The sequence below is a fragment of the Primulina eburnea genome, chromosome 15, assembly GCF_022965805.1.
Source record: "Primulina eburnea isolate SZY01 chromosome 15, ASM2296580v1, whole genome shotgun sequence".
NCBI classification, from domain to species: Eukaryota; Viridiplantae; Streptophyta; class Magnoliopsida; order Lamiales; family Gesneriaceae; genus Primulina; species Primulina eburnea.
Window position 1 is genome coordinate 15,824,098 of NC_133115.1, and position 14,693 is coordinate 15,838,790.

The 14,693-nt window shown below is 42.7% G+C and overlaps 2 protein-coding genes across 2 annotated transcripts; one reads left to right on the forward strand and one right to left on the reverse strand.

Annotated features, from left to right (window-relative positions):
• The first annotated feature begins 424 nt into the window (after positions 1-424).
• On the forward strand, positions 425-14,405 carry LOC140815371 (putative cyclin-D6-1). The gene is made up of 4 exons (XM_073174496.1): positions 425-904; positions 12,719-12,920; positions 13,023-13,153; positions 14,063-14,405. The coding sequence occupies exons 1-2, from the start codon at positions 533-535 to the stop codon at positions 12,794-12,796; spliced, it is 450 nt and encodes a 149-aa protein (XP_073030597.1). The 5' UTR covers positions 425-532; the 3' UTR covers positions 12,797-12,920; positions 13,023-13,153; positions 14,063-14,405.
• Positions 9,972-11,291, reverse strand: LOC140815370 (uncharacterized). The gene is made up of 2 exons (XM_073174495.1): positions 10,324-11,291; positions 9,972-10,228 (listed from the first exon to the last, which is right to left on the reverse strand). The coding sequence occupies exons 1-2, from the start codon at positions 11,216-11,218 to the stop codon at positions 9,987-9,989; spliced, it is 1,137 nt and encodes a 378-aa protein (XP_073030596.1). The 5' UTR covers positions 11,219-11,291; the 3' UTR covers positions 9,972-9,986.
• Positions 14,406-14,693: the final 288 nt, after the last annotated feature.

Sequence of the window (14,693 nt, forward strand, 5' to 3'; positions counted from 1 at the left end):
CATATCCATAGTTTACCAAATATACATCATAAGCTTTGTGGTTATATATTTCTCGTAATAAAAAAAGGAGTAGTATTATATCAATTTGAAAGGGGATTTGTTTTGGGAGTTTGACCAAGCTAGCCAATATTAAGTGTGAAATCTTTATAATATGTTCCAGATATATTGATATTAAATATTAAATTAACAATCTAATATCTATCTAATTCTAATATAACAAAAAGAGCAAAGTAATCACCAATAGAATACAATCAAATTTACTTTTGTATGCAATCCATAATTAATATTTATTAATTATTGCACCATTAAATTTCCTTAAACAGTGTAATTTCTTTTAGTATTATTTTTTCCCCAAAATACATAAAATTAAAAATATTAAGATTGTTTACAAGTTTTTTTTTTATGAATGGCAAATATTCTTACATTAACAAAGTACTCATTCCCAATGGACCTTTATTTATGCAAAGGGGAAGATCTGAAGAGTTGAAGTTGCAGCAAAAAGGGCTTCAAACTGACCTCCAAAGAATCATCAATGGAGTTGGAATTTGATCTCGAAAACCCATTCCCGCCTTCGGATCAAAACCTCCCATCGATGTTATTCGAAATCGAAACCGATCACATAACTCTCCAATCCTACATCCAAACTTTGCTGCTCGATTCTGCTGATTCACATATGATCTCTACGCGCCGCCGGGAAGCCATTTCTTCGATCCTTCGTCTGCCTCGGAAGGACGACGACCCGTTCGTTCCGTATCTCGCCATTAATTACATGGATCGCTTCGTCTCCTCTCAGCGCATACAGATTGGGAAGCTATGGATGCTGAAGCTCGCTGCTGTTTCTTGTGCTCTACTAGCATTCAAAATGTTGAGGCCGGACTGTGTCGTTCCTGTTCCTCATCTTCAGGTAAGTAATATTTAATATATATTTAAAAATTATGGTTAAAATTTAAATTTTCAGTTTTCTTTACGAATTTGATACTCGTTCTTGCCTGTCAAAGTTGAAAATAAAAAAAGAGAGAAACTCTTATCTAAAATCAATCGACATTTAAAATCCCGTTTTTACTTTTTAGAAAGAAAAAAAAAATCAAACCCAAAGCAATTATACATGGGATTTTGTGTTTTTTTGTAAGAATACAAAACACTATTAATTTTATACATGGTGATACCCCAGGGATCAGTCCATCAAGATCTGACCCAAACTCCCGGCCCATATCTGAGGCCCACAGGTGAAGGGCCCATCAGAAGCCCAGGTATCCTCCTATAAATACCATGTTTGAGCGTATGATTAGGGATTCACTATATTGTTTTCAGCAGCACCCTTAGCTGCTCCCCCCTATATATCCTCAGTCACTGACTTGAGCGTCGGAGGGGCTACGCCTGGACACCCTCCTGGCCCCCTCTTAACTATCTTCTTTGTTATTTCAGGCTCAGGGTAACTTCAAAACCCGCGTCTGGATTAGTGACACTTGCTGGGAGCGGACCCTAAATTTCCCGTGAGTATCACTTGGCGCCGTCTGTGGGAAGCACTTGAGTTGAGACGTAGAGATGGTAGGCAGGAGAGGAAGTAGAAGAGCTCCCTCAGCATCATCACGTCTTCAGAGGGGACCTGAACAGTCTCATGTTGAGACAAGACAGGAACAACCTCGTCGAGAGACAAGAACTGAGCAGCCTCGGCACGAGACGAGGGTTGAGCAAACCCGTCCTAATGAGAACGTGGGAAACTTAACTTTGGAACAGTTGGGCCAATTCATCGCCCGTACAGTAGATGAGGCAATGAGGAGGAACCAAGAGTCCATGGGTGTTGGGGAACAGGCCCCTCGTCAGGAGCATGAGGAAAATGTTGAAGTCCACCAGAGTAGGGTGGAGGAGACGCCACCCATACAAAGTGGAGAGATTAGTGAGATGGGGGAGATGTGGAAGGAAATACGGATGTTGAGACAACAGGTGGGAAGCAGAGCGCCGGTCCCCAAGAAAGGAAGTCCTTTTTCGCTTGCCATTCTAGAGGAAGGACTTCCCCCGAGTTTCCGACAACCGAATGTTGGAGAATATGATGGACATACCGACCCCGAAGAGCATTTGGGGAGATTTGAGAATGCGGCTTTGTTGCATCAGTACACAGATGGAGTGAAATGCCGGGTGTTCTTGGGCACGTTAGTTAGGTCAGCCCAGCAGTGGTTTAACACCTTGCAGCCTAACTCCATACGTTCCTTTGAGGACTTTTCATTCGCTTTCTTGCACAGATTTGCCAGTAGTAAGCGACATCAGAAAAATTATTTGAGTTTGTTCGTGATGAAACAGCAAGAGGCCGAGACTTTGCGAGAATTTGTCCAGCGTTTTAACAATGCGGCGTTGGAGATACCAGCGGCTACCCCGGACATCATGATAAGTGCTTTCACCCAAGGCCTGAGAGGAGGGGAGTTTTTTAAGTCGTTGGTCAAGAAGCCTCCGTCGAGCTACGATGATCTGTTGGCTCAAGCTGAGAAGTATGTAAACTTGGAGGATGCTCAACGGTACAGAAGGATGGAGAATCGGCTCGGAGGAAGCAGAGCTGAGGGAGCGGAGAAAGGGGGAAGGAAGAGGGGTGCGGGGGAAAGAGAGGAGGACAGAAATAGAAATAGAAGACCATTCTCGTCACATGTTCCTCTTAATAGGAATCGTGATAAAGTGATGGAGGTGAGGGAGTCAGAGGGAAGGTGGGAGAAGTTGCAGAGAGCGGAGGGCGGAGTTAGGATGCCTCCAGTGGACAGAAGAGAGGGAACCTCATCCGGGGACCGACCAAAACCTCGCACGTCTCCTAGACGGGGTCGAGGTCCTCCTTGGATCAACCGGAGGGTAGGAGAGCCGAGAAGAGAAGGGCAGGGTCAGGATGCTCCTCGGGGACCTGTCGAGCCGAGGAGAAGAGCAGACGAAGATAACCACCCCACGAGGGGAATGATTCACATGATCTCGGGGGGTGCTACTGATGGAGACTCTGGGCGAGCCTGGAAAGCGCACGGAAGAAGGTTGGAGAATTTTGAAATATCCAGGGTTGTAGACTTACCCCAAGATCCTGTCATAAGCTTCGGGCCGGAGGACCTTCGAGGCATCGTGGCCCCTCATAACGATGCCTTGGTGGTGACGGCCACCATTGCCAACTACGATGTGGCAAGGATCTTCATTGATAATGGGAGCTCTGTAAATATATTGTTTAAGAGCACGATGGATCAGATGAAAGTTGAAGGATTCGAGTTTGATCCAGTCTCCACTCCTATATATGGGTTTGCGGGCCATGCCATTCCGCCGCTGGGTCAGATTACTCTTCCCCTATCTTTAGGACGTGACTCTCGGCGGGTAACAAAGATGATAACATTTACCATGGTGGATACCCCCTCATCGTATAATGGAATCCTGGGGCGGCCAGCCTTAAAGGATTTCAGAGCCGTAGCTTCCACGTATCATCAGAAGTTGAAATTTCCTGTGGGAAAGGAGGTGGGAGTCTTGTGTGGAGACCAGAAAGTTGCACGAAGATGTTATGAAGGAATAGTGAAAGAAGAGGGGAAGAGGGCTCGTGTGGAGGTCAATATGATTAGAAGAGGGCAAAGAGGGTTGCCTGTGGTAGTGGGGGAAGTTCATGAGGTGATGGATGAAAAGCCGGAGATTGTGACATTGGGGCCCGATGAGAAGACTCTCAGAATAGCCCCTGATCTTGTCCCAAAAGTAAGGAAGGAACTCATTATTTGTTTACAAGCTAATCTCAGCGGATTCGCTTGGTCAGCGCAAGAGCTCACAGGGACGAGCCCAGATGTAGCAGAGCACCGATTGAACATCTTACCGAACTCTCGTCCCGTAAAGCAGAAGAAGAGACATTTCGGGCCTGAGAAAGATGTAGTTATAAAAAAAGAAGTGAGGAAGTTGCTCAATGCTGGGCACATTCGAGAGGTGCAGTTTCCTACTTGGCTCTCGAATGTCGTTCTTGTTCCGAAGAGTTCAGGGAAATGGAGGATGTGTGTGGATTTCAGAGACCTCAATAAGGCATGCCCTAAAGATTGTTATCCTCTACCTCGGATAGATCAGTTGGTGGACTCCACAGCGGGACATCAATGTTTGGGTATGTTGGATGCTTATCAGGGATATCATCAAATTCCCTTGGCTGTGGAGGATCAGGATAAAGTGAGTTTCATAACCTCTGAAGGAACTTTCTGCTACGTGGTTATGCCCTTTGGACTCAAAAATGCCGGAGCCACGTATCAGCTATTGATGGATAGAGTCTTTTCTGAACAGGTAGGGAGGAATGTCGAAGTGTATGTGGACGACATCATGGTAAAATCAAAAGACTCATCCCAGCTTGTACCTGATTTGGTGGAAACCTTTGCAACCCTCAAATCCTACGGGTTGAAGTTGAATCCTCAGAAGTGTATCTTCGGGGTGAGAAGTGGAAAGTTTTTGGGTTATATGGTGACAGAACGAGGGATCGGGGCCAACCCCGAGAAAGTCCAAGCTATCCAAGATATGGTCTCTCCTCGGGGACCCAAAGATGTTCAACAGTTGACAGGAAGGATTGCTGCTCTGGCACGTTTTATCTCGAGGTCCGCTCACAGAAGTTTACCATTCTTCCGGACCTTGCGCAAAGCGAAAAAATTTGAATGGGGTCCGGATTGCGAGAAGGCTTTTACCGAGTTGAAGGAGTATCTTGCTGAGCTTCCTGTCTTGGCCAAACCGGCAGCAGGCGAGCCTTTGTGGGTATATTTATCTTCCACTGAAGGAGCTGTGAGCTCGGTCCTGGTCAAGTCAGAAGGATCAGTTCAGCAGCCGGTTTACTACGTTTCGCATGCACTCAAAGGGGCAGAAATCAGGTATTCAGGGTTGGAAAAATTGGCTTTGGCATTGGTGATGACAGCCAGACGCTTGAGGCCTTACTTCTTATCTCATCCGATTGTGGTGCTCACTAACAGTCCATTGGGCAGAATCCTAACTCATTCGGATATGTCTGGCCGTTTGATCAAGTGGACTACTGAGCTAGGAGAGTATGACATTCAGTATGAGCCAAGAACATCCATTAAAGCACAAGCCTTAGCCGATTTTTTGGCTGAGACCGTGCATCTTGAAAATGAAGACCCTTGGAAAGTGTATGTTGATGGTTCATCTTCTAAGGATGGAAGTGGGGTGGGGGTAGTATTGATTTCGCCGGCCGGGGAGGAAGTGAAGTTAGCAGTTAGGTTGGATTTTCGAGCATCCAACAATGAGGCAGAGTATGAGGCTGTGTTGGCCGGACTTCGAGCAGCCAGAAATGTGGGAGCTACCCGAGTACTTATTTTTTCTGACTCGCAGTTGGTAGCACGACAGATGAAGGAGATGTATGATGTGAAAGATGAGAAACTTATTGAGTATGCTCGAGAAGTGGACAGAGTTAGAGAGAAATTCACGGAGATTACATTTGAACAGATCCCCAGGAAAGAAAATGAAAAGGCGGACGCTCTAGCCAAAATGGCTGGAACAATGGGAAGTTGGAAGACTAGAGATGTGGTATTTCAAATCAAACTCACACCTCAAACGAGTTCGCCCGCAGTTGAACAGGAGGAGGAAGATTGGAGAAACCGCTATACTTGATTACTTGAAGGAAGGAAAACTTCCTGCTGACCCCAGAGAGGCTCGTAAGTTGAAGACAAAATGTGCACGCTATGTAATGGTTGGGGACGTGTTGTTTAGAACGTCTTTTGCAGGACCGCTCCTTCGGTGTTTGAGTTACCAAGAGACTGATTATGTGCTTCGAGAAGTTCATGAGGGGTGTTGTGGAAATCATTTGGGAGCTTATGCATTGGCAAGGAAAGTGCTCCTCGCCGGTTATTCTTGGCCCTCAGTGCTGCATGATGCTCAAGAGTTGGTAATGTCTTGTGATAGTTGTCAACGTCATGCGCGGTTGAGTCACCGGCCGGCCGCAATGATGAAGGCTGTCACGGCCGCCTGTCCCTTTGACCAGTGGGGAATGGATATCGTGGGACCGTTTCCTATAGCTCCTGCTCAGAAAAAATTCCTACTGGTAGCAGTTGATTATTTTTCAAAGTGGGTGGAAGCAGAGCCTTTGGCCAGAATCACTGAGAACGACGTCCTGAAATTCTTGTGGAAGAATATAGTATGCAGGTACGGGGTACCTAGGAGGCTGATATCCGATAATGGGAGACAGTTCCAAGGGGCCAAAATCGAAGCTTGGTGTAAAGAGATGAAGATCCAACAAGTCTTTACCTCTGTAGCTTACCCGCAGAGTAATGGCCAGGTGGAGGTGACTAATCGGACGCTGGTACAGGGTCTGAAAGTTCGACTGGGCAGAGCCAAAGGCAATTGGGTGGAGGAGCTACCAAGTGTCTTATGGGCATACCGAACCACTCCGAGAGAGGGAACCAAAGAAACTCCTTTCAGTTTGGTCTACGGTAATGAAGCAGTGCTCCCGGCTGAGATCGGGTTGGAATCGGCAAGGGTGATGTTTTATGATGATGACAATGGAGCGAGACGCGCTACTGACCTTGATCTTTTGGAAGGAAAGAGGGAGGCTTCCAGCATTCAACTGGAAGCTTATAAGAACCGCATTGCACAGTCTTATAATCGGAGAGTCGTGCAAACAAACTTTCAGGTGGGTGATTTGGTCCTGAGGAAGGTGCCAGAAGAGCAGAGGGGAAAATTGGACCCAAAGTGAGAGGGTCCCTTCAAAGTGATCGAGAGGCCAAGCTCTGGAGCCTATTACTTAGAAAATGCGCAAGGCAAAGCTTTGAAGAGGCCTTGGAATGCTTATCACCTTAGGAAGTATTATTCTTAATTCTGTCGTCGATGTATTTTACTTTCTGAACTTTCTTATGTACTCTATTGGAACTCAATAAAATCAAGTTCTTCTTTTCGAATTTATGAATGTTGGTATATTATGATGGTGTTGATTTTTATTTTCCTACTAAGGCATCGCCTAGTAGAGGAGTAGAGTGGGGCAGGGAAAAATTTTATTTTCCTATTAAGGCATCGCCTAGTAGAGGAGCAGAGTTGGGGCGGAGAGAAATTTTATTTTCCTACTAAGGCATCGCCTAGTAGAGGAGTAGAGTCAGAGAGTGGAGAGAAAATTTTATTTTCCTACTAAGGCATCGCCTAGTAGAGGAGCAGAGTTGAGGCGGAGAGAAATTTTATTTTCCTACTAAGGCATCGCCTAGTAGAGGAGTTAGAGGGTGGAGATGGTGAATTTCTATTTTCCTGCTAAGGTGTCGCCTAGCAGAGGAGTTAGAAGGTGATGGTGTTGATTTCTATTTTCCTACTAAGGCATCGCCTAGTAGAGGAGTTAGAGGGTGGAGATGGTGAATTTCTATTTTCCTGCTAAGGTATCGCCTAGCAGAGGAGTTAGAAGGTGATGGTGTTCATTTCTATTTTCCTACTAAGGCATCGCCTAGTAGAGGAGTTAGAGGGTGGAGATGGTGAATTTCTATTTTCCTGCTAAGGTGTCGCCTAGCAGAGGAGTTAGAAGGTGATGGTGTTGATTTCTATTTTCCTGCTAAGGTATGACCTTGTAGAGGAGTTAGAGGGTGATGGTGTTGATTTCTATTTTCCTGCTAAGGTGTCGCCTAGCAGAGGAGTTAGAAGGTGATGGTGTTGATTTCTATTTTCCTACTAAGGCATCGCCTAGTAGAGGAGTTAGAGGGTGGAGATGATGAATTTCTATTTTCCTGCTAAGGTGTCGCCTAGCAGAGGAGTTAGAAGGTGATGGTGTTGATTTCTATTTTCCTACTAAGGCATCGCCTAGTAGAGGAGTTAGAGGGTGGAGATGGTGAATTTCTATTTTCCTGTTAAGGTGTCGCCTAGTAGAGGAGTTAGAAGGTGATGGTGTTGATTTCTATTTTCCTGCTAAGGTTTGACCTAGTAAAGGAGTTAGAGGGTGATTGTGTCACCTAGCAGAGGAGTTAAAGGGTGGAGGTGGTTGATTTTTATTTTCCTGCTAAGGTATGACCTAGTAGAGGAGTTAGAGGGTGATTGTGTTGATTTTTATTTTTCCTGCTAAGGTGTCACCTAGCAGAGGAGTTAGAAGGTGGAGATGGTGAATTTATATTTTCCTGCTAAGGTGTCACCTAGTAGAGGAGTTAAAGGGTGGAGGTGGTTGATTTTTATTTTCCTGCTAAGGTATGACCTAGCAGAGGAGTTAGAGGATGATGGTGTTGATTTTTATTTTCCTGCTAAGGTGTCACCTAGCAGAGGAGTTAGAAGGTGGAGATGGTGAATTTCTATTTTCCTGCTAAGGTGTCGCCTAGCAGAGGAGTTAGAAGGGGAAGGTGGTTGATTTTTATTTTCCTGCTAAGGTATGACCTAGCAGAGGAGTTAGAGGATGATGGTGTTGATTTTTATTTTCCTGCTAAGGTGTCACCTAGCAGAGGAGTTAGAAGGTGGAGATGGTGAATTTCTATTTTCCTGCTAAGGTGTTGCCTAGCAGAGGAGTTAGAAAGGGAAGGTGGTTGATTTTTATTTTCCTGCTAAGGTATGACCTAGCAGAGGAGTTAGAGGATGATGGTGTTGATTTTTATTTTCCTGCTAAGGTGTCACCTAGCAGAGGAGTTAGAAGGTGGAGATGGTGAATTTCTATTTTCCTGCTAAGGTGTCGCCTAGCAGAGGAGTTAGAAGGGGAAGGTGGTTGATTTTTATTTTCCTGCTAAGGTATGACCTAGCAGAGGAGTTAGAGGATGATGGTGTTGATTTTTATTTTCCTGCTAAGGTGTCACCTAGCAGAGGAGTTAGAAGGTGGAGATGGTGAATTTCTATTTTCCTGCTAAGGTGTCGCCTAGCAGAGGAGTTAGAAGGGGAAGGTGGTTGATTTTTATTTTCCTGCTAAGGTATGACCTAACAGAGGAGTTAGAGGCTGATGATTTTATTTGCCCTAACAAGTTAATAGTATCAGAGACAAACTCGTGAGAAGCAGTAAATTCAAATGCAAAATACTCAAGGTTGCATAAATAAAACGAGTTCGTACATGTCAAAAGTGCGCAAAAGGAAATAGCCAAATGTAAACGTCCCAAAAGTCGCATAATCCTATGGAAAATAAAACAATGCAGAAAATAACATAAATAAAGGAGCTCAATCTAGGAATCGGGGGGGAGACTCGATATGAAGCCCTCAAAGTCGATAAAGTCAGTAGGGGCGCCTGGTGGAGGATAGCCCTGAGCATGGAAAAGGCCGACTGCACCCTCGAAACCCACCCCCAGGTAGTGAAAAGCTTTCGGGCCACAGATCTCGACAAATTCTTCGGATTTGAGAAATTCCTCTTTGAAGGAGGAAGCTTCTGCAACGTGTCGCACCTTGGCATCTTCGAGCTCAGCCTGCGAATTCTTTAAATCTGTCTTTAACTTCTGGATCTCTTTAGCTTGGTCCTCTGTCAGTCGCTGGAGCTCGTGTTTCTATTTCAGAAACTCTTGTTTTTCCTTCAGAAGCTCGTCACCTCGAGCTTGGGACTCCGAAAGCTCCTTAGCATGTGACGCTTTCATCTCATCAATAGTAGCTTGGAGCTGTTCACGAAGAGCCATGCCCTCGCGCAAGTCTTGGCAGGCAGTAGATCGAGTGGTGTTGGCACGCTCCACCAACTCCCCTATGTACATCATGCCCTGGGTAAATAGACAAGAGTGAAAAGATGACAAGGAAATCATACATGTATTGGACATTAATCTAGAGAGTAGAAAGAGAAATATACCTCAGTGATGCTGCTGCATGTCCGACGAGTGAGGTCAGACCACCCCAGTGAATTAATGAACGCCGCATCCGCTTCGGAAGGAAGCTGATACATTATCTTTTGAGCCAGTTGAGTAGGACCCCGCCCCACAATGGCTGTATCTGGTGTGTATAGAGGATGTACCCCTGATGCAGGGGGAGGCTCCTCATCTGACCCTGACCCTTCTGGAGAAGAGACCGACACGAATGAGATCTCAGAAATCTTGCGCTTACCAGAATGCGGGACTGACGGGCTAGGATCAGTGGATGCATTTTGCTTGCCAAACGGGCTAGGCTTGCTTTGGGGCGGAGGAGGAGGAGCCTGTCTTCTTCTTCGCGGCAGTAGGGGAGCTAGCAGGCCTCTTCGCAGTGGTAGAGCAAGAATCTGTTTTCTTTTTCTCAGTAACAGAACAGTCTCCCTTTGTGCCCATCGTGACTGCTGGAATAAGTGACTTCTGGAGCGCCGATGAGGAACCCTCGGCCTTCTTCTTGGAAAGCTCACGGAGAAATAGAGCGTTCATGACTCTAGTACCTGCAAGCAGAGACAAGGAACTGAATAAGAATTTTATCAAGTAACATAATAAACAAAATAAAAAACAAGAAGTATGAAAAAATGAGAGTATCTACCAGCATTCTCCTTTAGCTTAATTTCCGCGGGACTTATCCCGGCGTGACACAGAAGATCTTCAGATAGAAGTTTGGGAATGTTAAAGCATCGATCTCCTAGTACACTCATTATCTTCAGATACTCTGTATCTTTCTTATAACTCTTGGAAAATTTTGGTTTAGTGAAAGCAGGGCACCAATCGGTAGAGCAAGTCAATTCCTCGGGTGGCTGTACGAAGAAAAAGTATTTTTTCCAGTCCTTCACATGACTGGGAGCCCCATCGAAAAGTTTGTGGCTAGACTGGGAGGTTACATAAAAAGGTCCATCTTTTGATCTGGACAGAACTAAGAAGTAAGAGAAGGTGGTGCAATTTAAAGGGAGATCTAAGGCCCTGAATAACACGGCGAAGCAACTTATTAAACGGAAAGCATTGGGCGTGAGTAAACCTAAATGCACCTGGTAGTACTTGCTTAATTCTTGGAAGAAATCGCACAAAGGGAAACGGAGACCTGCATCAAAGTGATGCTGAAAGAAGGTATAATACCCCTTAGGGGCTAGATAGGGCCGGTCCTCTGGGCTAGGAATGATAATCTCGTGGGAGGAAGGAATGTGCCATAAAGTTCTGAGTTTTGTCTCGCTACCGGAAGGGATGTGGGATGACAAATGACCATACCACAAGTTGTCTGCGTTAGATATGTTCATCTGTTGGGTCACGTGACGAACTTCTTTACCCGGACGACTATGAGTGGTGACTTCCTCCTCAGGAGGATCAATGGTAAAATCAGGCTCGGCTAGGGAAATCTTACTCTGGCTAGACTCGCTGGACTTGCTAAACCTGCTGGACTCGCTAGACTCGCTAAACCTCTCAGAACCACTCGAAGAATCAGACTCAGAATCGGAATCGGAAGAAGACATAAGTGCTAAGGATAATCAAACAGCAAGAGGAGAGAACTGACCCGGATGGGACGAGGAAAAAAGTGCTCAAAAGATAAGACCGCAAGAGCAAGCGGGCGAGCGTGCGGCTGGGCGCGCGGGGGCGAGTGTGCGCGAGGGGGCGAGCGTGGCGCTCGGCAGGGGCGAGCGTGCTGTGAGCGCGATTTGATTTGTTTCCAAATCTTGGGAGACAGGAGAACGGCAGGAAAAATGCACAGCCTCACCCTTGCGATCCCCGTCAGCGGCGAACATCGTTCGTCAACGGCAAACGAAATAGATTTTTCTAGTACGGTACGTCCTCATCGTCGATAAACCAATGACAACACAACTAATCGAACTTTGAACCTACGATTCAGTTCGACTTGGGAGGGGGAGACTGGTGATACCCCAGGGATCAGCCCATCAAGATCTGGCCCAAACTCCCGGCCCATATCTGAGGCCCACAGGTGAAGGGCCCATCAGAAGCCCAGGTATCCTCCTATAAATACCAGGTTTGAGCGTATGATTAGGGATTCACTATATTGTTTTCAGCAGCACCCTTAGCTGCTCCCCCCATATATCCTCAGTCACTGACTTGAGCGTCGGAGGGGCTACGCCAGGACACCCTCCTGGCCCCCTCTTAACTATCTTCTTTGTTATTTCAGGCTCAGGGTAACTTCAAAACCCGCGTCTGGATTAATGACACTTGCTGGGAGTAGACCCTAAATTTCCCGTGAGTATCACATGGGATTTTGAGTTTTTCGTACGAAGATATGCTATTTGCCGGTCGAAACACCTTCGCATGAAAGGGATAATAGATTTATAATGTTCAAAAGTAGTTGGGAATATGTCATGATTATATTGTATAAGTCGTATTTTGTGTATGATTTGTAAAGATTTAAAAAGAAGAAAACATAAACTTTAATTTGATTTATTAATTTGTTTCTAAAAGGCAAGGAAAAAAAGAACAGGCGATTCAATCCCAACCCTTAATCGGCTGATCAAGGTCGAACCGTGGTCACGTCTAGATTTTGTACTCCAATTATACACCTCATTCCGTGGTGATCTTCAACCCACCGTGTTATTTTTGTAATTTTCACATTTCCCCAAAATATCTAAAATTCTTGTCAAGTTTAATATAATGTTTTAGTTAGATAATTGTGTTATTATTTAGATAAATTAAGTAATTACATAAATCACTTTTATAAAAATATATTAATATTTAAATATATTAGTAAATTATGAGTAGATATTTGATTGAATAAAATAATAAAATAATCTAAGAACTAGAATAAATATGTTAGAAACGTGCTTTATATTTCATGCAAAAATTGTGCTATTTTGAGAAAAAATCATTGCCATAATAAAATTTTTAGTTAAAAATTATTCTTGATTTTTAGTTAAAAATTAATCTTGATGTATCTAAATACACACACACACACACACACACACACACACCAATTTCTCTAATTTATTTTATAATTTTTGTTGGCATGCATGCAGGAGGATGGCGATTATATATTCGATCCATTTACGATCAAAAGAATGGAATTAATAATCATTGAAGCTCTTCAATGGTGAATGCGTTCCATTAATCCATTTTCTTTTGTGAATTATTACATCTCATTATTCGAATTCGAAGGACGACCATCGATTCAAGCATTGAAGCATAGAGCCACCGAAATTATTCTTAAATCTCAAAATGGTGAGTAAAAATATTTTATGAAAATTAATTTATTTATTTTTACATGCAGGTATTTTAGTTTAAAAAATTTATGGATGAAAATTAATTAATTTTAATTTTTAGAAATTAAACTTTTGGGATTCAAGCCATCAGTGATTTGTGGCTGTTCTCTTCTGTGCTCTGCTCAAGAATTGTTCCCTTTGCAATTTACCTGTTTCAGAAATGCTATCTCCACTTGTTCATATGTAAACGAGGTAAATAAATTTGTACCCACCTTCCTTTTAAAAAATTCTCAGAGTACTAAAACTTGTTAAGAAATCATATAAAATAATTTTTTGGTAAATTCTTCAGAGTACTAAAACTTTTTTATTTTATTATGTAAATTCTGTTTATAATTTGAAATATTATTTCATTGGCAAGTTACTGATTTATTATTTGGGAAAATAATTTTTTGTCCGTTGACTTAACCAATTTTAGATCGTTAATTTTCAGTTGATTTTGAAACACAAACTTTTAATTATTATTTTTTCACTATTTTGGTCTAATAGCTGATATAGCATTGAAGATGTCACATCGGTATTTTCCGGTATCACATCAACAATTAAATCAAAATAGCTGAAAAATTAAATGTTAGTATAGCAAAATTAAACTTGGAAAATTTAATGCAAAGAAACCCAAAATTGAACAAGATATTGGATTGATTTCCCTTATTATTTCAAAGAGTGAATTTACAATTTAATAGATGTATGTCTTTTTAATCAAGGAAAGTGATCATGTGTATTTTATTGATTTAGGTAATTAAATGCGAAAATAATGTACTAACATATTTTAGAAAAATATTAATACCAATCAAAATTGAGTTTTAGGGCGACATCTTTTATTCTTTTGCAATTTTACTCTTTTTTTCCTCTGAGCGCAGACATGATGCCAATTATTGTGGGATATTGTCGATGTATTTGACGCCACATCCTTACAAAGGATAAAAATGACTAATTTTCAAAATAAATAAAGTTATCAAAATAAACCTAAATTTAACTAAATAGAGGACCAAAATCAAAATGATGTCAACTTATTGGACAAAATTGGCAATGTTTCTGATTATAATAAAAATATGTAGAATTTTTGGAAGGTCAGTTAATCAGGTTAATGCTTGTGTGTTGCAGGAAGATTTATCAAATTGTTACAATGTGATGCAAGATGCAGGAATAGAGAGCTGATCAGTCAATATCAAGCAGTACTCCTGCCAAGGTGTTGAAATTTCAAAGTTGTATTTCTCCGACCTCGATGATTAATCACCGAACGAATGAAAGTTGGTGATTCGAGAACCCAAAAGCGTCTAAATTTGAGCGAGTAGACTAATTCGGACACTGGATAGATTTTGTTAATGTCAAATGGTTACAAATTTGTCTTTTGGTTCGGACCTGTGTTCTAAAAGGAGGAAATGTGAGCATGTCATCTGTGGGGAGATATTTATAGCTGGTATCAGATATGTAGTGAATAAATTATATTTCACAACTACTATTAATGCATTCTATAGCATTTAGGCGAAAAACAATAAATCATTTTTTCTTTAGAAATTATCAAATGCTTCCTGTAAATTGTTTTTTCATATATAATTTAAGCAGTTAAAACTCCTATTAGTTTTGTTCTAGCATAGTACTGATATGACACCGAATATTTACGATGCACCATTGAAGAGATTTGACTTAAAATTAATAAAACCTATAGATAAATTGTTGGAGTACCGTTTCTCCCATCCAAAGAACAATTGAAAGTTTAAATAGTAAATTTTGA